We start from the raw sequence: 22,652 nt of genomic DNA on the forward strand, positions 1-22,652 counted from the left end.
ATTAGGTCCTATAAGTTCTGGAGATTAGAGAGGAATCACAAACGAGTAACAAACACAAAAAAGAAGGAAGGAAGATAAGGACGATAGATGCCTGATTGGTGAGCAAAACGGGACAAACCACACCAGAGCACCCGCCAACCACCCATTCCCTCTGGTGATAATATTTTTGTCTAAAAACTTTTTGGAAACTATGTCCTACCGTAAAAATGCTATAAAAAATTTGGAACCAGCGTATCAAAATTAATCGAATGATTCATGAGTGATTGTTTTTCTAGCTGGTTTTTGAAGATAGCAAAAATAAGAATTGTTGGTATTCTAACCAAGAATGCATCATGTATTGTTATTATTTTTGTATATCACAAAGAGAAGGACAACAGTTTTAACTGAACGTGTGGTGTCCCCTTCACGCCCTCAGCTCGTGAACTATCTATCCTCAAACTCGCCCCTCGATCGTCCTCCCAACGTGTCATAATGCGTTTTCGTTCTTTATTAACAATTATTATTAATAATTGCATTAGGCTCGTGATGATGCTGAAAGAGAAACTTGCTTTGAGATCCGAAGCAAAATCTGTTTATTAAAAAAGAGGGAGCGTAGCAACTGTGCACGACTGCTATTATGCATCGGGGTGTAAAATTGTTGGTTATTAACCTCGACAAAGCGCGACAGATTCCGGCTATTCATTTCTCGAGTGACGGTCTCACAGAGCGCTGGCTTGTTATGACACAACTTAGAGGGCATGATGATAAATATGGTGACAGTTTTTTTGGGGGGAACCGTCCCTTCTTTAATCGCCGACGATTCTGTTTTTCATGTAGGTTTTATTATCCCCTTTTCGAGCGTTTTATTTCCTCCTATTGTGTCACTAGTTTGAGTGGATTTTTTTTAAAATTCATTTTTCTTTCTCAGATGTACTGTTCTTTGTTCTGTCCCGCATTGCTGTTTCGTCCATTATTGTTTTGTGGCTTTGTAAAAGGGGACGACAAAATTATGACTTGTGTTATACTTTATTACGCCCTCAAAGTAGGTTAGTTCGTAGAGTTTAGTTCCATTTTTGTAAGAATTTTTACAGCATTTTATCACGAATAGGTCAAATATGTGCTGAAGATAGAAGGTGTTACGAGAGAGTCAAGTACAAAGAAAAGAAGGAGAGATAAAGATAATACATGTACATTGTAGGTGTTTGATACGAAAGAAAGAGATGACCATAAAAGAGAACTCGCCAACCACGCACTCACCAGAGTGTAGATTACAAAGACGGGAAGGAAGGAGGAGAGATACTTGTTACTTGTTACTTGTGTGAAGGACCGACATCACTGCACAGGGGACATCCCCATAAGCGCTCCGTCCCCTGAAGAAGCACATCTCGAAGTGTGTAGATGCTGACAGTTCCAAGCAATGGTTGATTCCTTAGCCTTCTGCTCCTCCCATTAAGTCTTGAACTTCTGCAGGCGCCCCATCCAACCCCAAGAGAGATAATAAGGGCCATATTATGTTTGATAGGGAAGAAGGAGAAAACCACACCAGAGCACCCAAGAACAACCACTGGGGTTGAATGTCCGGGCAACAACAGAAATGCGCAAAGAATGCTGTTGGCTCTATTTCTCTGATGCTGAGTTAAACCTACCATCTTTCTTGGCTGGCAATGATCAAAATTTAATGTTATCGTGTTTTTTGATAAGCAAAGACGTAAACTTTAATTTTTAAAAAGAAATTTTTGAAATTTTTGAAATGGAAAAATCCACCTCGTGGTCGAAAAAAAAGGCAATGTTCTCGTTGTTAATGCTGGTACCGTGAACGCCAACTAAAGTACATGACTAGCATTTATATAATATGACCTACTTTTTAGACTAATCAGTATTACTCAAGTGAAAGGACAAGCGTAAAGAAGCTAAAGACTCGATTTTATATACAATCAAGAAGCTTTAGGCCTACCTCTTTTTTGATCGCCAGTATAAAAAAGTTAGGGTAGGATGAAGTGTATCTTCTGCTGTGGTTTTTAAGACAAATACGACAGAGAAGTGTTTGCCACATTTTGAACTTTTAAAAGATTCGGTTTTACTGAGTGGGTGTACATGTGCTCAGCTTACGAGCTTCTCTCTTGGCTTCGTCATGACTTATCTTACAATAATTCGCGGAGCCTCATGATAATAATAAAATTATGATTTGCGGCCCTATGTGACTGCCGCTCTCCAACCGAGTCTTTTCAAGGGCTGATATATGATAACGAACACACACAGATCAAGTCCAAAGCAGAACTGGAAGGTCCTCATCCTGCAAAAGGTCAGCGGCATACGATGTTTTAGTTTTTAGTAAGAGTTTCACGGCACTTGCAACACAATAAGGTCATAATATAAATAGATGACGAAGATTAGAGGTGTTACAAGAGAGTAACAAAAACATAAAAACAAAAAGGAAGGAGGGAGGGGGAAAAAGACGATAAATGTTTGATATAAAAGAAGAACCCCCCCCCCCCCCCCACACACACACACCAGAGCACATGAGGTGTTCGCTGTCTCATGCAGGAGACACGAGGTTCGATTCCCGAACGGGATAGAATTTTTTCGCGAGTTTCCCAGCTAGAATGTACTGGAATGCTGTACTGTACCCTCTCACCCCTGGTCGACTTAGACAAGCACGAGCAGGGTCGGTCGGAAGCCCCGCCTCTTCTTAGTCTTAAATGATCTACAATGTTTCTATAGGGGCGCGAAAACACCTACATTAGAAGACAATACGGCGGGGTTATTCGGTGAAAGAGAGCGCCAGTTTAACGACTCGGAGATATTGTCATCTTTAATGCTTTCCACTAGTCGTGAATGGACATCAGTCTCGCTGTGAGACAATGCCAGTAGACTGTGACATGTAAAGAGCAAACGCGTTTGAAGTCCTGTTTTACATGACTGCCAGTTGGAATGTAAAAATAAAAAAACAAGTATGTGACAAAATTATGCGGTGTCCCATAGAGGAAATTAAAATTGCTAAAAGCAAGAACTTTTTATTCTTCTAATTCTACTAATCTGGAAATGATATTTTTACGGCAATCTAATATTGAGACGTCAATACCAAACTTATACCAGTTTGGGCTTTTCGACATTATGAATTGAACCTTTAAAGAAAATCAATTTGCCAAAGGTTCGCAAATATACGCGGAATATCTGTCAAACGGCAGATAATGTGAACGTGGACCGGTACACATGAAATACTCACGTCAAACAATGTCTGCCGTTTTTGGCGTCCTAATGCCTTTAACAGCAACAAATTTAATAATTGATGAAGGGATGCGTTTTACAATGTGCACACTTGATCTCCACCCCATCCCTGCTGTTTAATATTACGAGCTTCATTATACAGGTGTTTGATGTTTAAAATAGCTCTCTGTTTCAGTAGTGGAGCAGGGGAACGTTAAATCTATTAACTTTCACTGTTTTAGCGCTTTAAATGTATCACTGAAACACCAACAATTAAATGTCCTTGCTATGATAAGTGCACACGGGGCACATGGACTTGAAGCATTTTGAATTTTTATGTTCTTTTAGAATGTAGAAAGAATTTTGTTTTCGTAAAGTTGCATCTTATAATATGTCATAATAATTATTGTTACCAACGAGAAAGAGGGAGAAAGAGGTCAGCAGTGATCTAAATTGGTTATATCATATTATTGCCGATTTGACCATTGTTCTGATTCAGCAAAGAACAACGAAAATTGGGAGAGAGAGAGAGAGAGAGAGAGAGGTAGATAGAGAGAGAGAGAGTGAGAGAGAGAGAGAGAGACACAGAGGGGGAGAGAGAAAGAGAGAGAGAGAGAGAGAGAGAGAGAGAGAAAGTGAGAGAGAGAGAGAGAGAGAGAGAGAGAGAGAGAGAGAGAGAGAGAGAGAGTTTGAAAGAAAGGTCGACTGGTGCAATAGTTTGACAGCCAGGTAGAACGAAGTGAGGTCTTCCCCAACATACATTTAGAGCGTAAGTGAAAACTGGCAACTCTTCTGGCACTGATAGAATTAGGGTGAGAGTGCTAAGAGGCTGTTTTGACCAAAGTGGTACAATTTTTAACCAACTTTTTCACATGTTACTTACAGTACAAATATTTCGGCACAAAAACGAGGACACGAGCCAAAAAAAAAAAGAAAAAAGGAAGAAACACCCCCCCCCCCCCCTAAAAACGATAGAAAAAAAGCAAAAATAACACAAAATAATAATTTAAAAAATATAAAAAGATGAAAAAACAGACAACCAACCAAACAAACAAAACAGACAAACAAACGTCTCTGTATATTATTTTGTCAGAATTGTCCGTCCTTATGGAGTACAGCAGAAGCAGTGACCGTACCCAAAATGTTGCTTGGCTTAGAAATATAGTATCGCATTCTATTTTCTAGTGTGATCCGTCTTGGAGAAATCATTCTGTCAGGCGCTCGTCAAAATAAAATAAAAAATCAAAGAGATCGACATTTTCGTTTCCACACGTTGGGCAATTTGTGTTTGTTTGTAGAGTCTAGGGTTTTACGGCTCTCGCAACTGCATAAGGTCATATGAGCGCCAGGGCAATTTTTTTATCAGTTTTATTTTTCGGGCTCAACACTATAATGTTTAAGTCCATTGAAAAACACATTAGTTATGAGATTTTACCCAAAATGTTGATCAATTGAGCAAAAAAAATTTTTAATTTGCAGTCTCTAAGCCGTCATTATCTCGCTAATTTTGTCCTCGTGGTTTTATGCACCCCGCATAATTCAGCCAAATTTGATTTTTGAAAAAAAATTTTCGGGGGTGGGGGGGGGGTATAATTTCGGATTATTTTCTTCTATCATTCTTTGTTTAAATTAACAGAATCGCATAATTTCATATTTTTGGGCTCAGTTTGCATAATTTCTGCATTTTTCTTGCATAAAACGACGGCGCAGCTAATTTTACATTTGACACCAGGCAACCCCTATCTACTTCTATCGCAAATATCTCAAATTCTATTAAAAATCTACGGGTATGATTTTTATATATATATTTTTTTTTTTTTATCAAAGGCAAGACAAATGAACAAGCTTCAGTATTATATCAATAACTCCATAGCCCCCCAAAAAAAATCTGCCGAGCGCCTCGTTCCACCCTCTCGTGACACAAAATGCTTTTTCAGAAAAAAAATCTTGCGCAATAACTTGAAAAAGAATGATGATGCTCTGATTCCGTTTGGTTCCTTTTTGATTTTCTTACGAAGAGACCAAGAAATGTTGCAGATGCTGTGATAGTTTTTCTTTCTACCGTTACAAAACACATTGAAACATCAGGGATTTATGCTAGAGCTTTATAATATGATGTGTTGATTTTTCATTGGCCTTTTTTTCAAGATCCAACCCCACTTGCTGATAAAAACGTTGTTAAATCTGAAAGCTGATATATACGATTATAAGCAGCATGAATATTAGACTTTCTCAGTGCCAGGTTACATATTATGAAATTAGGTTAAAAGGTGTCCAAAATTATAAAAAGAGACACAGGTATACTTCAGGGTTGTGTCATGTGTCCTCTTGTATATATATATATATATACCTCATACACCAACGACTACGCAAACAAACAAATAGATACCACCGTCAATATATTAGCTGATGAATGATCCATCCTATTTCTTCTGAAGAATATCCAACCAGCAGTTAACTGGCACAATCAGCAAGCAGACCCTTTCATGGATCTTGGCAGACCCTTTCATGGATCTTGGAAAGGAGGGAGGAGCAGCTATGGCTTTGTGTCGCCTGCAATGGTGCCTATTCTCAAACCAAAGAGGTAAGTAAGTAGTGGTCATTAAATAAGGTAGTTTAATGAATCCGTGTGTTATATGGTGGGGAGATTTATATAACTATCTGAAAGTAGATATCAGAGAGGGTTTACAGTAATAGTATTACTGTAAACTCTCTGGTAGATATGAGCAAAACCAAAGTGACGATATTTGAGTTTAGACGTTCTGACCATAACCTTCCAGCCTTAGAACTAACTGACGAGATTGTTCAGGCCATCTACACACACAGATACCTACTACAGACAACAAGCAGCCCTGAAACGAACACGTTTACAGTATTAAACAAATGGTTAATAAGAAGCTATATATAAATATTAATTTTTTTAACAAAAATCATTTTAAAATTCATAAATAAATTTTCTATATATAGAAAATTAGAACCATTCTAAATAGACTGAAATCAATAATACAAACAATCTATAAGACAGTATTTGGAAGATTAATTAATTTCGGAATTGTGTTTCGACAGCGACATCTCTAACAATAGCTATTACGTTTGAACAGAGTTATACTGAAAGCAGAAAGAGTTATTAAACAAATACACCACATGTACCGGGTGACCAGAAAAAAAGGTTCATCCAAAAGAATGCCGATTGAACTGTTATGAATAAAGGTGCAAACATCAAAATATACAGAAACGTGAAGCATCCATCCGAATGTATTATGTATCAATAACAAAAAAAATATGACTGCCACAAAGTTACAAGATATCTTCCAGATATTCTCAATTTCGAGTAAAGCATGTTCTGACACGTCACTGACAATAACGCGTTGAGACTGCTCGAGAGAAATCTCTGTTGTGTCCTCCGTGATGGTCTCTCTCAAGTCTTGGAAACTTTCCAAGGTTTTCCCACAGTTTGTCCTTCAAACACTCCCAATCTGTCCCCGTGGTTTTATGCACCCCGCATAATCTAGCATAATTTGATCATTTTTTGCATAATTTCTGATTATTTTCCTTTATCATTCTTAGTTAAAATTAACAGAATCGCATAAATTCACATTTTTGGGCTCAGTTTGCATAATTTCAGAATTACTTTTTTGTTTTGCATGAACCCGCGGGGACAGCCCAATGAAGAAAGTCCAGTGGACTCAGGTCCGGATCGTCTGGGGTCCAGTTGTGGTCAGTCAGTCGGACTCACTGTCTTGTAAAGGATGTTCCATGAAAAATTATGATGTGTCTAAAAAGAATTCTATCATATCTAATAGAAACGAGCTCTCTGGTACAAACACAGCGCACTTTAAATTTTTACCATCGGACATTAAACAGTATATATATGAATATTTAAAATCTAAAAATTTGATTGCTTTCGTAGAATTAAAATAAAAGGTACTAGTAATCAAAATTAAACGTTTTCTTTCTGTTTTCACCCAGCCCGCAACAGCCCTATCTTGCTGGAAGTGGAGCTTCTTTCTCCCTTAAATCATCAACAAATTTAAAGTCCAAAAATGCCCTCCAGAATTTTAGTAAGATGGTGAGGTGTCACTCAGAGTTCACCAAATGACGGACCACCTTAACCTTTTCAAGAGTGTGATGTTTGTACAGGCTACATGCCGAGTGGAAACCCCTTTAGCCAGGTTATCTTTACAGGGTTTTAACAAATCTAAAAAAACAAGCAAAAATTAACTCCAAACCAAAGTAAAGACCAAAAAGGGAGAAAAAAACACACACAAAAAAACTGCACCTTTGCAAATGCATGTAGATCTACTTCTTTTATATCTTTTCTTGGGGCACTTCGTTAGCTGCAGAAGACCCTGGTTTAAATCCCACACCGGGCGTTCGAGAATTCGGGTCGTTTTGTGGATTTTTCCAGGTTCTTGACCTCTTTGAGCCATGCGTATCGGAGATGGACGATAAATTCTGATAGAAATAACCTCTTTTAGTTGTTGATGGGGGAGTTTAATCAATACACTTGCTTCGTCTTTGTTCTGTCCCCGGGGTTTATGCACCCTGCATAATTTAGCAAAATTTGACTATTTTTTGGCATAATTTCTTATTATTTTCCTTTATCCTTCCTTGTTAAAATTAACAGAATCGAATAATTTCACATTTTTGGGCTGTTTGGTTAATTTCAGATTTTTTTTCCTTCATAAAACCGCCGTGAGAGTTTGTTACAAGCGCATGAAGACTGTACCTCAGGGAATGTTTTGTTCCAAGGGGGCTAACCAATAAATTACTCTATGTTCCTAGCTTATGCCCCTTCTCGTTACAAGCTTACAAAAGACATCGTCGTCCGGTTATCGTCATTCTTTCTCTGTGTACTTGGAACGTGGCTAAGGATTATTTACACACAAAAAAAAGGAAGTTTATTTATTTATTAAAATATTTCTAAATATTTTAAATGGTGTTTTTTTTGCACCCCCTTAGTCGCCATCTCGGGAATCGATCTTGAGTGTCTGCGTACAACAGCAAGCACCTAACAGCAACACCACAGATGCCAGGATTAATTTATGCTCAGTTTTAGTACGTGTTTTACGGCACTTGCAACACAATAAGGTCATATAAAGGCCAAAGATTAGAGTAGGTGTTACAAGAGAGTAACAAACACAAAAAAGAAGGAGGGGAGATAAAGACGATAGACGTTTGATAGGAAAGAAGAAGCAAACCACACCAGAGCACCCGCCAACCACCTACATTAATTTAAGCAAAGCACGTAAAAATACGACGTTTTGAAAACAGAGAAAAGTCATAATATTTAGGCCTATTGATAATTTTACATAACAAAGTAAGAAGAAATTAAGACCGAAACAAAATGTATTTGTTACCAATTTAATTGAACAAAACAAAGTAATATTTCCCAGGGTGGAAAAGCAGCAAGAACGTAAAATGCACAAGAAAATGACAGCACACAGAAACAAACAGCACTTGATGATTCATTAAGTAGTACGACTCTCTCGCTCTCTCTCTCTCTCTTTCTTTCTCTCTCCATATATATATTTGAATTTTTCTTTTCTCTCTGCCTCTCTCTCTCTCTCCCTGCCTCTGTCTCTCTCTCTCTCTCTTTCTCTCTCTCTCTGTCCCTCTGTTTGTCTCTCAATTTCTCTCTCTATCTCTCTCTCTCCCTCTGTTTCTCTCTCTCTGTCTCTCTCAATCGCTCCCCTCTCTCACTCTGCTTCTTTCTCTTTCTCTCAGCATGTTCGCCAACTTCTCTCACCACCAAAGCATTTCTTTCAGTCCTCACTTCATTGCCACATTTACTCCATTCAGCTTTTGCTACATATTAATCGATTCAGCCATTTTCACATCGACTGCTTAGAGTAAGACTCTGCTATACATCATTTTGAAAAGCAACGTATACCCAAGTCTATTACACTGAGCAGTCGATACACACATAATGACAGCATTATAAGTATTTTAACACTTTACAGTCGCTTGCCGCAACAATGTGAACGTTAAAATTATTCATTCTGGTCCATTTATGCAGTTCTGCGACAGGCCAAGAGAAGTCCGTTGCAGTCACTCTCCTGGCTGGGTGACCAGATGCTGTATTTTGTGCTGCTGGCTGTGTGACTGTAAAGCGTTAACTGTGCAACTGGATGAAGCAGGTCAGCATCCTAGCACAAAGATCAAGACACACGTTTCAATTCTCCCAACCACTTGGGGAACCAATTTCCGGTCTTCTGTACGTGACAGAGAAGTGCCTAACCACTACACCACAGACGCTGGTGTTCCCCTTTTGTCTTCAACCACTCTGGCCTCGGCAAACTGCCACTCTCAATACTGTCAAAGGTCCACTCATGTCGTTGCAAAATGTATCACAGTCACGAAGATTGGCTCTCTACCTCCTGAGAAGAAATGAAACAAAAAAGCTACATACATGTACAAAAAACTGCTGAGAATTTCATGGAAGAAACAAAAATCCAAACAAATCGACTGCTACGTATAAAACTCTGTCATACATCCCTTTTCCAAATGGTGTATGGTGGAGTCTTACACGTAGCAGTTAAAATGAGATAGTGCAGAAAAGTCCTGAATGAGCCACTCACTAATGAAAACAACTAGGAAGAGACAAATGCAGTTTCTGGGACACTTGAATGGACATAAAGTCCTTAAACATCTAACTAACTAGCTCTCACTGGCAAACTAAGCGGCAAACAAGGCAAGAGTAGTCCATAAACAACTTTAAAAACTTGGAACAGTTGGGTGACGGGAAAAGACAAGGATAAAATAGGTCATTCTGAGAGCATCCGAGCAGAGAAATGAATAGTAAACCAAGACCACCATTGTCTTTTTCAAATTAGGCACTTCATGAAGAAGTTCTAATTTCCTTTATAAGTCTTGTGCTTGAGTAAGCACTGTCAGGGGACAACTTTCCATTCTTTTTCCCACTTTATGCACCGCCCTGAACCAAGGTCAGCTAGGGTCAAGGACACTAGTCTTGGATAAGGTCCTCAGAGGTCCTGAGAGCGTGTCCCTTATGTCAAGGACATCTCATATATCGAAATGTCAAGATGAACTCATCTGTTCGTGAAAAATTCTAAATCACTCCTTCACAAAGAGTGAAAAAAAAAAAAGGTCGATATAAATTGTTATTAGAAGTACCACAGAAAATGGTATATATATGTGAGGCAGCGTGGTGGAATCAGGCTCTCGTCAATTTTGGGTCATGTAGAGTCATTTGTATCATCTTAAAGCTTGTTCACTTGTCTTTATTTGGATGAAAAAAATATCCATTTATCTTGAATACAAGTCGAGATATTTGCGAATGAAGGAGGTAAGGGTCAACTGTTTTCAGAAGTAAAATTAGTGAGAAAATGGCCGCCAAAGATTAGTTATTTCCTTAGCTTAAGAGTCCGTGGTAACTGAAAATTTACATGTTTTTGTGCCTTTAATCAAAATTTTTCAGAACAATCCGCACTGAAATGAGTTCTTTAATGGGCATGAAAGGTGTTGAGCCAAAAAACAAAAATTTGATAAAAATTCACAAAACCATTTAAAAAAACGCAAGTTTCTTCACTTTGATTATTTTGACGAGAGCCTGATTCCACCACGCTGCCTCACATATAGTAGCGTAAAAAGCAAAGAATTTGATATTCCAATAGAAAAAAAGAAATTAAAACATCTGCCTGCAAACAAGATTAAATTCACCACGTTTAGACAAAGCTACAGTTGACTATTGACTGGTCTTACTTTCTTCATCTGTTCCTGCAAGATCAACAAAGCCTGAGCCGCCATCTTCTGACAGTCCGTGTCAGCGTCTTTCTCTATCACATCTATGGAAAATACCATGTGATTAGTTTGGCGTTGAAAGTCACACAAAACGAGATAAGATAGCATTTTATCCATTTCCATAAAGAGAAATTTGCTGCAGCATGATAAAAACATTCACTCAAAAGCACACACTCACCCATACACCCAGACACACACTCATTCACTCAAAAGCACACACTCACCCACACACCCAGACACACACTCATTCACTCAAACACACAGCAACACACAAACACAAAGAGTAATAATAATTATTAATTAACAATACTCGCAGAGTTTTACAACTATCACTACCTCAGCAGAACCTCAAACACTCAGAAACATTCTCGGCTTCTTGGGAAGCATACAGTAAATCCAACTGACTAAGCAATCAAACACTAACACACAACATCTATAGCCGGGTATCCATTTCCACCTGGGTGAAGTAAGGAAAATTTGTATCAAGCGCCTTTCTTAAGAACAAACCATGTGCCCCCCCCCCCCCACCCCTGGGATTTTAACCTATGACCTCATGGTTGTGAGGTCTGAGAGCCTGTTATCACACATAATAATTCCATAAAGACATCAGTTCTGTAAACAACACGAGCATCCCCCACCTTCGAGCCACGTCATCGTCTCGGAAATGTCTGCGTGTAGCTCCGTCATGATGTCATGTGCCGGCACTGACAGGAACACGGTGGTGGTTGCGATGAGCACGGCATGACGCACCGATCTGTGGGGAACAACAACAACAACAACAACAACAACAACACGCATAACGTGTCACTTCCTCAGCCATTTCATTCTCTCAGACTTATGTTAAATTATCTACGTAACTTTTTTTTTTTTAAACCAGCAAAAGAAAGCAAAGCAGAAGCTCAAGTAGACAATAATGTCCAAGCAGTTCTCATGAAAAAAAGTTGTTTTTCCGTTGGTCTGTTTGTTAGCTTGTGTGTTTGTTTGCATGAGTAAAGAAAAGCTCTTTGACACAAATAAGGTCACACTTTCGGTAGGGAAAAAGAAAGGCAGAAACAGAAAAAAAAAACAGAGGGAAAGAAATGAAGAAGGATGTATCAGTGGCACTCTCCAACCACCCATGAAAACAGAAACCACAGAGGGAAAGAAATGAAGAAGGATGTATCAGTGGCACTCTCCAACCACCCATGAAAACAGAAACCACAGTGGGAAAGAAAACAAAGAAAAAGAACATACCAGTGGCACCCTCTAACCACCCATTCAAGTAGATATAGGAACAAAATACATTCAAAATTGTCCAAGACAGCCACCCATTGTTGAGAAGAAAAGTGGTTGTAGTGGAAGTTTTGAATAATGTCATTAAAAGATTTTTTAAAACACATGAGGGAGGAGGGGGGGGGGAGTGGTCGTTTGTACAGGTGATTGTCGTGAACAGGTGGTTGTTAAAGCTGGTTCGACTGTACACATAAATGTACTCACTGATCTTGATGCATTCGAAGTGACCAGGTGAACTCCAGGAGTGTGCGGCCCATCTGAGTGACAGACTGGGGGGGACAAGAATTTACTTTTGGCGTTAAAAAATATCATCGAGAGATTGAAAAAAAAAATAAATAAAAATTAAAAAGCCATCCGACACTTAGCTGAATTAATAAGAGTCACCAGCGTTTGTGGTGGAGAAGTTAGGCACTTTACAGTCCCATGCACAAGTTATTAGTTCGATTCCCATGCGGTGGGAGTGAAAATATTTATAGAGTATCCCGATCTTACTGCTTGCTGGATGTCATATCCCTCTCAACTCGGGTTGGCCAAACCAAGCAGGGTCTAAGAAGCCCATCGCCTAAATGTGAGGCAGCGTGGTGGAATCAGGCTCTCGTCAATTTTTGGGCATGTAGAGTTATTGGTATCATCTTAAAGCTTGTTCACTTGTCTTTATTTGGATGAAAAAAATATCCATTTTCTTGAATACAACTCGAGATATTTGCGAAAGAAGGAGGTGGAGGTCACATGTTTTCAGAGGTAAAATTAGTGAGAAAATGGCCGCCAAAGATTAGTTATTTCCTTAGCTTAAGAGTCCGTGGTAACTGAAAATTTACATTTTTTTTGCTTTTAATCAACGAATTTCTGAAAAATCCACACAGAAATGAGTTCTTTAATGGGCATGAAGGGTGTTGAACCAAAAAAACAAAAATTTTATAAAAATTCACAAACCTGCAGAAAAATTTAAGTTTCTTCATACTGATTATTTTGACGAGAGCCTGATTCCACCACGCTGCCTCACAAATGATCTAAATTCTGTCAATGGGGTGTAAAACACCTAGTTATTTTTTACAAGGTCATGACAACACGGACCCATGCGATCCCCTCAGCATGTTAAATATATTTAATTCTTTAAATACAGTTGGGCTGAAAACACCAAGTGTAGAAAGTGTTTATAAAAGCACGGATAAAGTTTATAAGAATGCAGGGAGGTACATAAAGACAGAAAATATGTAATGATAAATCATTTCCACTTTGTAGATATTCTCATATCGCGTGAGGTTCTGGAACGTTAATCCCACGACATTCGAGGAAATACTGTCCTCAGGTATAAACTTGTAACTCACACTTACCGGCAAATTGGACGCGGCGTGAACCACGATAGCAAGCGTGTACAGGAGCCGAAACAACAAGGCTGAGTCCTGGCCTAGGAGATCCAGGCAGGGCTCTCGTTTGTCCACTTTGACCAGGAGAGGGTAGAAGAAGTGACCGGCCACCGGGGCGAACCGATTGAGCTGTGCCGTTGGCTCCGGTCTCGTCCTGCCCTTGGCAAATCTGCGCGTGTTGCTCTCGATTCTTTTCTGGACCACCTCTCTCCACGACGCCGGCTCAGAGCTTGGGGTCACTTCCTGTATCAATTTGTCTCTGGTTAAGAAAAACAAACGAAATGTGATAGCTAGGTTTTTGGTTAATTTTTTTCTTTGCTTGTCACAGAAAAAGGAAAGCATGACACAAAATAGAGAGAAAAATAGAGGCTTAAGTTTGGAGACTTAAAACGCTTTAGTATTGTGGGAGGTTACAAAAAGAGACACTAGGTAGAAAAAGCAGATGATTATGGCAGAAGTAGGCTAAGGACCTACTGACTTGAAGGAGGGACTTAGAGATTCAGCCCAACAGAAGTTGGGATACAGCTGGACAGAGGTGGAGACTATAGCCCAGGACAGAAGAAAATGGAGAGCTCAGTCTTCTTGGCCATATATTTAGAAAACGTTATTCTAACTTTGACATATGCCAATGATACCCAGCTGTATACACGCTCTTTACCATTAGATTTGATTTGTTATTTCTAAATGTGGGCCAAAGCATTGACGACTTTAGACAACAAATTCCAGCTGAACAAATAGAAAACAGAGGCATTCAAATGTATTCCAAAGGGTCTTTTATCTGCCAAGGTAGAGCACATAAGTACCAAGAACAAAAAGATATATTTCACTCACAAAGCGAAAAAGGAATTTTTTTTTACTCAAAAATATCTATGAACCACCATACTTCTCATTTGTGCAAAGTGTCCTATTGAGTGCTGCATACATAATTTTACTACACAGTCAGAAGGCATATAAAAAGAGGAAATTTGATAAAACATTGAGATACAGCTATTTATTTTGTAAAGTATATTCATCTTTACAGGATACCGATGGAGTTATGCTCTAACCATGACACTAGTCGATTAGTTTCTTGAAAATTTCCAACACACACACACACAAAAAAATTCCCATCTAATTCAGGTTATGAGATAAAATACACATATAGGCCCACAGTAGCTTTAAAACTATTTACTGTGTTAGCTGACTCCTGCTTTAACTGATGACCCACTGGTAGATCTCAGATCTAAAAAAAACAAACCGAGCCCACCTGCTTCTTCCAGTTACACCGATAGAGAAGAACATCAAACACTAACACCACCATCTATTACAAAAATGAACACAAAAAGATACAAACTTTTCTGTACGTTTCACTTTCTCCGGATGCGACAGTTCCCCTGCTGCTTCAGCCAAAACCTGAAGATGTATAATTTTAACTCTTTAAAGAACGTAGCGGACACAATATGTCCAATGAGCAGCAGACTAAATGCAATATTGCTGCACATTTCAAACCAACATACATAGAATTAAAAGTACAAATTTGAATATTTCATTGTATGAATGTTATTGTCTACTTTTTAAAGTTTTAGACACAGAAAACAGAACGGGAAAATCTGCATAAATAACGAAGCAACACTTTTTCTTTTTTTTTATGCCTCAAACAGCACATTTTCAAGCGTGTTAGATGGGAGTCCTCAGTGGTTGAGGGGAAAACATATGAACATTTTCTCGGAAAGAGCAGCTCGGCAGATGGTGTTAAACGTGCGTAAGGCACATTACTTTGTTTAAGTTTAACCCTTCCAGCCCCAAGCACGTATATTTTCAGCAGCGCTTGTACCTCTCTCCGTCCCAAGAGCGTATATTCTCAGTTTCGGGGGGTGCCGAATTCGCACATTTTTCGAAATTAGCGAACTTAATTAAACTTTAATTTTCTTATTACTTGTTCATTTACCTTTAAAAATAGGTATATGTTATTATCAAAGCTACATTACAAAGATACTACACCACTTTTTAGAATGAATGCCTCTTGTTCTGAAATACTGCTGTATTGGCTGGGGCTGGGGTTAGGGAGTGCACAAAAATGGCTGGGGCTGGAAGGGTTAAGTAAAAAGAAGCACATTGACTGAAACAGCCATTTGTGCAGCGGAATAATCAGTCAGACGACAGAAAAGTAGAAGGAAAGAAAAGAAATAGGACCTATGGGTTGAGCCCTCAAACAAGTAGCCGACCTTTCTTTCTAGACAAACCCTCCAAAACATGGAGCTAGAGACTCATTGAGAGAACTGATATTGCTTTGATGAAGTCCTTGACTTATTTCTTTGCCTAAGCAATCTTGTTTTCGAGAATAATACATTTTAGTTAATTAATCTTCTTTTTTATGTTCGACTAAAGAGAAGCACATCGACTTAATAATGGTCATTTAGTGCTGGGAAAAAGTGAGAGAAAAAAATAGAGGGAATGTAATGAAGTAGGTCCTGAGACCTACTAGTGGCGCCCTCCAACCACCTGTTCAGAATTAATCTCCAAAAGTGATGGAGTGACTACGGAAAAGAAGAGACAAACACCGAGAACTGACCTCCAGCACATCCATGCGTTGTCTGAGGTTGTAGTTCCACTCGTAGAACTGACTGGTCATGTAGTCGGCCACCTAGAAAGCCCAGCAGAGGAACTCATTTGTGAGGCAGCGTGGTGGAATCAGGCTCTCGTCAAAATAATCAAAGTGAAGAAACTTGCATTTTTCTGCAGGTTCTGCAGTTTTATCAAATTTTTGATTTTTGGCTCAACACCTTTCGAGCCCTTTAAAGAACTCAATTCTGCGTGGATTTTTTCAGAAAAACGTTGATTAAAGACACAAAAAATTTTAATTTTCAGTTACCACTGACTCTTAAGCTAAGGAAATAACTAATCTTCGGCGGCCATTTTCTCACTAATTTTACCTCTGAAAACAGGTGATCCCACCTCATTCATTCACCAATATCTCGACTTGTAGTCAAGATAAATGGATTTTTTTCCCATCCAAATAAAGATGAGTGAACAAGCTTGAAGATGATACCAATAACTCTACATGCCCCAAAATTGACGAGAGCCTGATTCCACCACGCTTCAGACAAAATTCTTTTGACAATGATGAAAGAAAAAGGTAGCTATAATAGAAACAACGCAGTATATTGTGAATCTTCCCTTCGAGTTCAAGCGTCTTCTGCTTAATGCCTATGCACTGCAGAATAATCTGTGACACCCCAACTCACCCCTCACCCTGCTTGGAAGAAAAAAATCTCGATGAAAAGAAAAAATACAGAATATCAGCTGGACGAAAATCAAGCACTCGTTTTCTTGGATGATACGAAAATCTCGGAGGTCCTGTGCGCACATTGCACAGATTATATACCCCTCATTGGTTGAAAATTGCTGAAGAACAGGCAAAATTCAATTATTTCAGAATTCCCTGCCATAAATAATATCCCTATCACACCTATAAAAATAGTAAGACACCCTAAAGTCTTCCTTGATTCCAAAAGTATTGATCATGCTTCTCCTTTGAAATATATCAAGGAAGAGGGGAGTAGTGCTTGAGCAATCTACTTCCTCTATGTCTATCGCCCAGGAAAATTTGTATCACGCATACTACTTTAAGATCATCTGTCACGATGCATAGGCCTATAGGCATAGATCATCTGAAAACACAAACCTCCTTCGGAGAAGTAACAGCCAGGGCGACCAGAGTTTTCCGTCTCAGCATGTAGAAATCCTCAATGCCATGGCTGTCACTCATGTGTAACAGAATCTTGGCAAACTCTGCGGCTATCTGAAAATATCAATATTTCAATGAATTACTAGAATATGAATTTTTCAAATAAAACAAACAGCAGACGCGATGAAAGTCATGAAAAAGAAACAGCCGACCGAAACGAGTTAAAGCAACCTGCTCCTTGTATGATATAAATCATGTCAAAGCTGGCACAAAACATCTACAACCGACCTTCAGCACTTAAACAAAAGTATTGAACATTCCCATGAGGTGTTTCATGTGAAATTATCAACTGTAACTATTTTCTCCTAAATGCACATCTGGAATCACCTGTATCCAAGGCCATTAAGCCATTTGGTGCCCTTCTCCTTGCTACAACAGACCCCCCATCTTTCCCAGACTCTGCTTTGATGTATTATTTCATGATGCTGTAGACCACTGCCATACATAAACTAGCAACGGTTACAGAACAAAATCATAAATATCTTGCTGAAAAATATCCACAAATTTTCTTAAAAGTCCAAACACAAATTCTCACGCTAAATCTTAAAACAATGTGAACACAGTCAAAGAATGACCTCATCAATCTTCAAGCAATGTGAACATGATAGTCAAAGAATGACCTCATTAATCTTCAAGCAATGTGAACATTATAGACAAAGAATGAGCTCATTAATCTTCAAGCAATGTGAACATAACAGTCAAAGAATGACCTCATTAATCTTCCAGCAATGTGAACATAATAGTCAAAGACAGATCTTTTCTAACCTCATCCAGTCCATCTCTCTTTTTCCTCACGATGGCCTCGGCATGCTTCAAGCACAGCTCAGCTTTGTCCAGGTTGTCAGTTATGCAAAGGAGACCTGGACAGTAACGGGAATGTAAAAAGCAAACAACTTTTCCAAAATCCCTTCGCTCAGACGGACATAAAAACACAGACAAATACACACATATTACACGCATGCACCCGCGCAAGCACAAACGCGCACACGCACACGCACACACACACACGCACACACACACACGCACACGCAAACACCACACACACAATTTTGTCAGTTCCCATAAAACAAAACTACTTTAAGTCTCCTTATTTTTACTATTTTTCTATAAGAATGACGATGATGATGATGATGATGATGATGATGATGATGATGATGATGATATTTTGTATGTTCCTGATGAAGCTCATTAAGGACGAAACGTTGAACTTGTTATTAAATATTTTGGAAATACTACTCTGTCTTAACTGTTTCATTATCTGCTGTACACAATGATGATGATGATGATGATGATGATGATGATGATGATGATGATGATGATGATGATGATGATGATGATGATGATGATAAAGGTGATGAAAATGATACTAACTAGAGGCAAGAGGCATTACCTTCCATACACTCTCGCAAATACTTCGGTGGCTTGACCGTCTTCACTTTGAGATCATTGGACATGTCATATGGCACCAGGTCATCATCGCTGAAAAAAAAAACCCCAACAAAATTTATGTGTAGTCATTGAAACTTTTCATTTACAAATTTCACAGAATATACAGGAAAGAAAATGTCGAACCATCCAAATTTTCCAAGACGGCTACCCATTGTCGAGGACAAAAGTGGTTGTTTTAGGCAGGGCAGGATCTTGAACAGTGTCAATATAAGACAATTATACCGAGAAGGCCACCTAAGTCTAACCCTTTGCCGCCTCATCTCGCAGATTGGTCATGTTTACCTGCCAGTTGTTTTGGATTTTCCACAAAATATGAGGGCAAAGAGTTAAACCAAAGTCAAAGATTCTTTGGTGGTTGAAAATTGTAGAAGAGCAGGCCACTATCCTGGCACCCAGGATACTTTTTTTTTTTAACTTAAAAGAATTTTTAAAGAATAGACACAACTAGATCTCTAAGAAAACCAGTCAACCACTGGACTCTCTCACAGAAATTCTATAGATCACTGGGCTCACCTGTCAAGGTCAGAGTCCACCTCAGCTTGACCGTTGGCACTGTCCTGAAGTTTCACATCTGCCATTTTCTTTTCCAGAACATTATTTTTGGCCAACTCGTCCTGTTGTTCTGATGCAAGCCTTGAAAATAAAGAGAGAAAAAATTAATTATTTGTGGAAAATAAACGTGAAATATGATCACTTTTTTCCAAATCCCCTTGCTCAGATGGACATAAAAACAGAGACACAAATGCATGCACCCCCCATCGGCACAACTCAATCATTTAGGAGATCGGTTGCTGCCACCCTGCCTGCAATGTCCAACTGGGCTGAGAGGGAATACAATGTCCCAGAAGACAAAAGGAAGAAGACAATTAAAAATTTGCCCTTAAAAGAATCAAACTTACATCTTCTGAACACTAAGGCAAAGTCCATAATGGCTACACCACAGATGATGGTAATAAATCAACGACAAAAAAAAAGGGGGGGAGAAAAGTATGAGACCAAGAGTCTACACATTAAATCAACATGCTGAAAATAAAAAGCAAATGGACTCGCAACAGACAAATGTGGATAGATACCCCTTAAGACAAACCAAAACCCATTCCAACAAAATAATCAGCTACAACCTAGGCTACATCAACTCTCCTGCAATATTCATTGGGCATAATGATTTCAAATTTCCCCCAACACAATTTAAAAAGTATCTCTGAGCCCAAACATCAGTGTCAAGAGGCATCAACCAAGGAGTCTTCGAAGTCTTCTGTTAGAAGCTTCACATGCACAGGTCCTGTAAGCTTGAGGGAGGGAGGGGGGGGGGGGGACAAAAGGCTCAAAGGGTTAATTTGAGTCCTCATATTTCTCAACGTTCTGGCAGACAACATACCAAAGTAGCAGACAGACAAGCTACCATACACAGAGAGAGATGTCCTGCGGTAAATCTAACTCTTTACACCAGATTGCAACAAATGCTGGTGAGAGCCAGAAGAGAATGAATAAAACATTCTTAAATTACGATGCCAAACTTATACAACTTCCAATCGAAAAAGAATCCAACAAAATACAACAAAAAATAACAAAATACCAAAAAGTATGGAAGCAAAAACATGAGGATGGACAGAAAAAGGAACGAGTAAACAGACAGATGAATAAAGAGTTCCCTCCACTCACATCTCGGCCTGCGTGGGTCCAGGGTCAGCGGGCAGTCCTTCATAACTCAGCAGATCTTTCACCATCTCGTTGTTCATGTCCAGCTGGGGAAATATGTCAAATGGCAATAATGATGATCACAATAATGACAATAATAACAATAATGATAATAACAATAATAATAATAATAATAATAATAATAATAATAATAATAATAATAATAATAATAATAATAATAACAATAATAATAATAATAATAATAGTAATAATAATAATAAAACTGACACCCCCTCCCCCCCAACTACCCTTTCTCGTAATAAAAATGGAAACAAACAGACAAAAAGAAACAAGCAAAGAAATTGTAATACCAGGCAGAACCAAGGGGAGAATACACTGGGGGCCCCTCTCTTTGGCCTTCATCTTTAGACAGTTCATATTCCAGTGTTCGGACAAGTCGTTGACGAGTCTCTCTTTAATTCACTCTTTATTTCCCGTCCTCGTGAGTGTCCACTGGACCATCACTCTCTGTCAGCATTATTCAATACTCCCTGGATAAGGCAGCAGGGGTTCTCTCAATGTAAACACGAGTTAAGGCCAATATTGAAATTTGTTGTAGCCTAATGGATTGGCCCATCAGTCCTCGCACGTTTGCCTTGAGGAGAACAGGATTGCTGATTACTGATACTCCTCTGTTCTCAATCTTGGAAAAATTATGATCGTATAGCCCGCTTGCTCATGCACTCATCCATTCCATCATTCATTTTCTCATTCATTCAATCACTCACCCACTTACTCACTCCCTTTCTTACTCACTTGCACGCCCCCTCCCTTCCTCCGTCCATCCTTGCCTTACTCACTCACTCACTCACTCACTCACTCACTCACTCACTCACTCACTCACTCACTCAATCGCTCTGTCTCTCACCCACTCTCTAAAAGCATAGAACGAAAGATTATTTGTCATACAGTCAAATTGTCTTTCCTGACTGCACGAAATTCGAAAAAAACAAAACTGTTGAAATTTCTTATTCGTCATAATTAATAATTGTACAAAAAAGGGCAATGTATTACATACATGTGTTTCGGAATGAATATATATAGTATAGCCTCTGTCTGCAATAATATTTCCTGGTTTACGTTTACAACACTCTTCGTGATCCAACCTGTTCTTTTATCATTGTTCAACTAACCACAAGCCTCGTCTGTGGCCACTTCCGTCAACTGTTTCTGCTACTTCTTCTGTTTTCTCGAACTACACATTTCCCTAAGTAAAAACGACGCGGTGGAATCAAACGATCGTCAATTTGAGGCATAAGAAGCTATTGGTATCACCTTAAAGCTTGTTCATTTTCATTTGTCTACGTTTGGATGAAAAATATAACCAGCTATTATGACTAGAAGTCGAGATAGATGCAATTTGAGGATGTGGGGGGTCACCTGATTTGAATAGTAAAATTAGTAAGAATATAACCACAACGTTTGATGACTTCCATGACCTGAGAGTACTTGGAAACTGAAAATTTACATTTTTTATGCCTTTTATCAACGTTCCTCAGAAAAATCCACACAGAAATGTGTTTTTAAATTGACATTAAAGGAGTTCAGCCATTCTGAAAAAAAAAAATCGGCAAACGCCTGGAAAAATGCCGGTTTCTTTTATTTCCTTATTGTGACGAGCGCCTGATTTTACCATGTCAAGGTAGCAGCCACGTATTCCCCTGGTGGTAAAGGACAGCTGATATTCGAGATAGAAAAAAAGAGACGAAAGGTCAAAGAAAAGTAGGAACAAACAGATTAAAATTAGATAAGTTTCCATGACAACCGACAGCAGACATTTGGTAACAACAGGTGCTGTAAGGAACTGGATAATTTGTAAATTTAAAGGCGGCAACAATTCAACGAATGTGTGCTACGTGTTTTTTAATCTGTCGTTTTTAGTCGACCCTTGCTTGTTACTTATACTGGTATCTACGTACCGGTACGGTACATTTCTAAATTCACCACCCTAATAAGCTAATTTGCTGATATGTACGTATGTTCATGAGTTATTGTGGTAATCTGTTTCTATACCTTATCCTGTAGTTAATTATCACCTTTCATAACGGTAGCATGAGGTACATTGGCTACTGCCATCATGCGATATTTTTGCTGTTGCTGACGTTACTGTTGTTAATGATACTGATCAAGAGAGAAAGAGAGAGTGAGAGAGAGAGAGAGAGAGAGAGAGAGAGAGAGATAGGTAGAGA

The 22,652-nt window shown here is 38.8% G+C and overlaps 1 protein-coding gene across 1 annotated transcript in view; it reads right to left on the reverse strand.

Moving 5' to 3' along the window:
- Positions 1-8,536: 8,536 nt before the first annotated feature.
- Positions 8,537-22,652, reverse strand: part of LOC101862628 (telomere length regulation protein TEL2 homolog) — a gene marked incomplete in the record, with an annotated part of 22,272 nt that continues 8,156 nt past the window's right edge. The window contains 12 exon segments of the mRNA XM_005113152.3: positions 8,537-9,566; positions 10,912-10,994; positions 11,589-11,704; positions 12,427-12,491; positions 13,557-13,848; positions 14,923-14,981; positions 16,141-16,212; positions 17,254-17,370; positions 18,082-18,176; positions 18,707-18,795; positions 19,279-19,398; positions 20,428-20,510. Coding sequence (XP_005113209.2) covers positions 9,543-9,566; positions 10,912-10,994; positions 11,589-11,704; positions 12,427-12,491; positions 13,557-13,848; positions 14,923-14,981; positions 16,141-16,212; positions 17,254-17,370; positions 18,082-18,176; positions 18,707-18,795; positions 19,279-19,398; positions 20,428-20,510 — 1,215 coding nt within the window.

The sequence above is a fragment of the Aplysia californica genome, unplaced genomic scaffold (assembly GCF_000002075.1).
Source record: "Aplysia californica isolate F4 #8 unplaced genomic scaffold, AplCal3.0 scaffold01666, whole genome shotgun sequence".
Classification (NCBI taxonomy): domain Eukaryota; kingdom Metazoa; phylum Mollusca; class Gastropoda; order Aplysiida; family Aplysiidae; genus Aplysia; species Aplysia californica.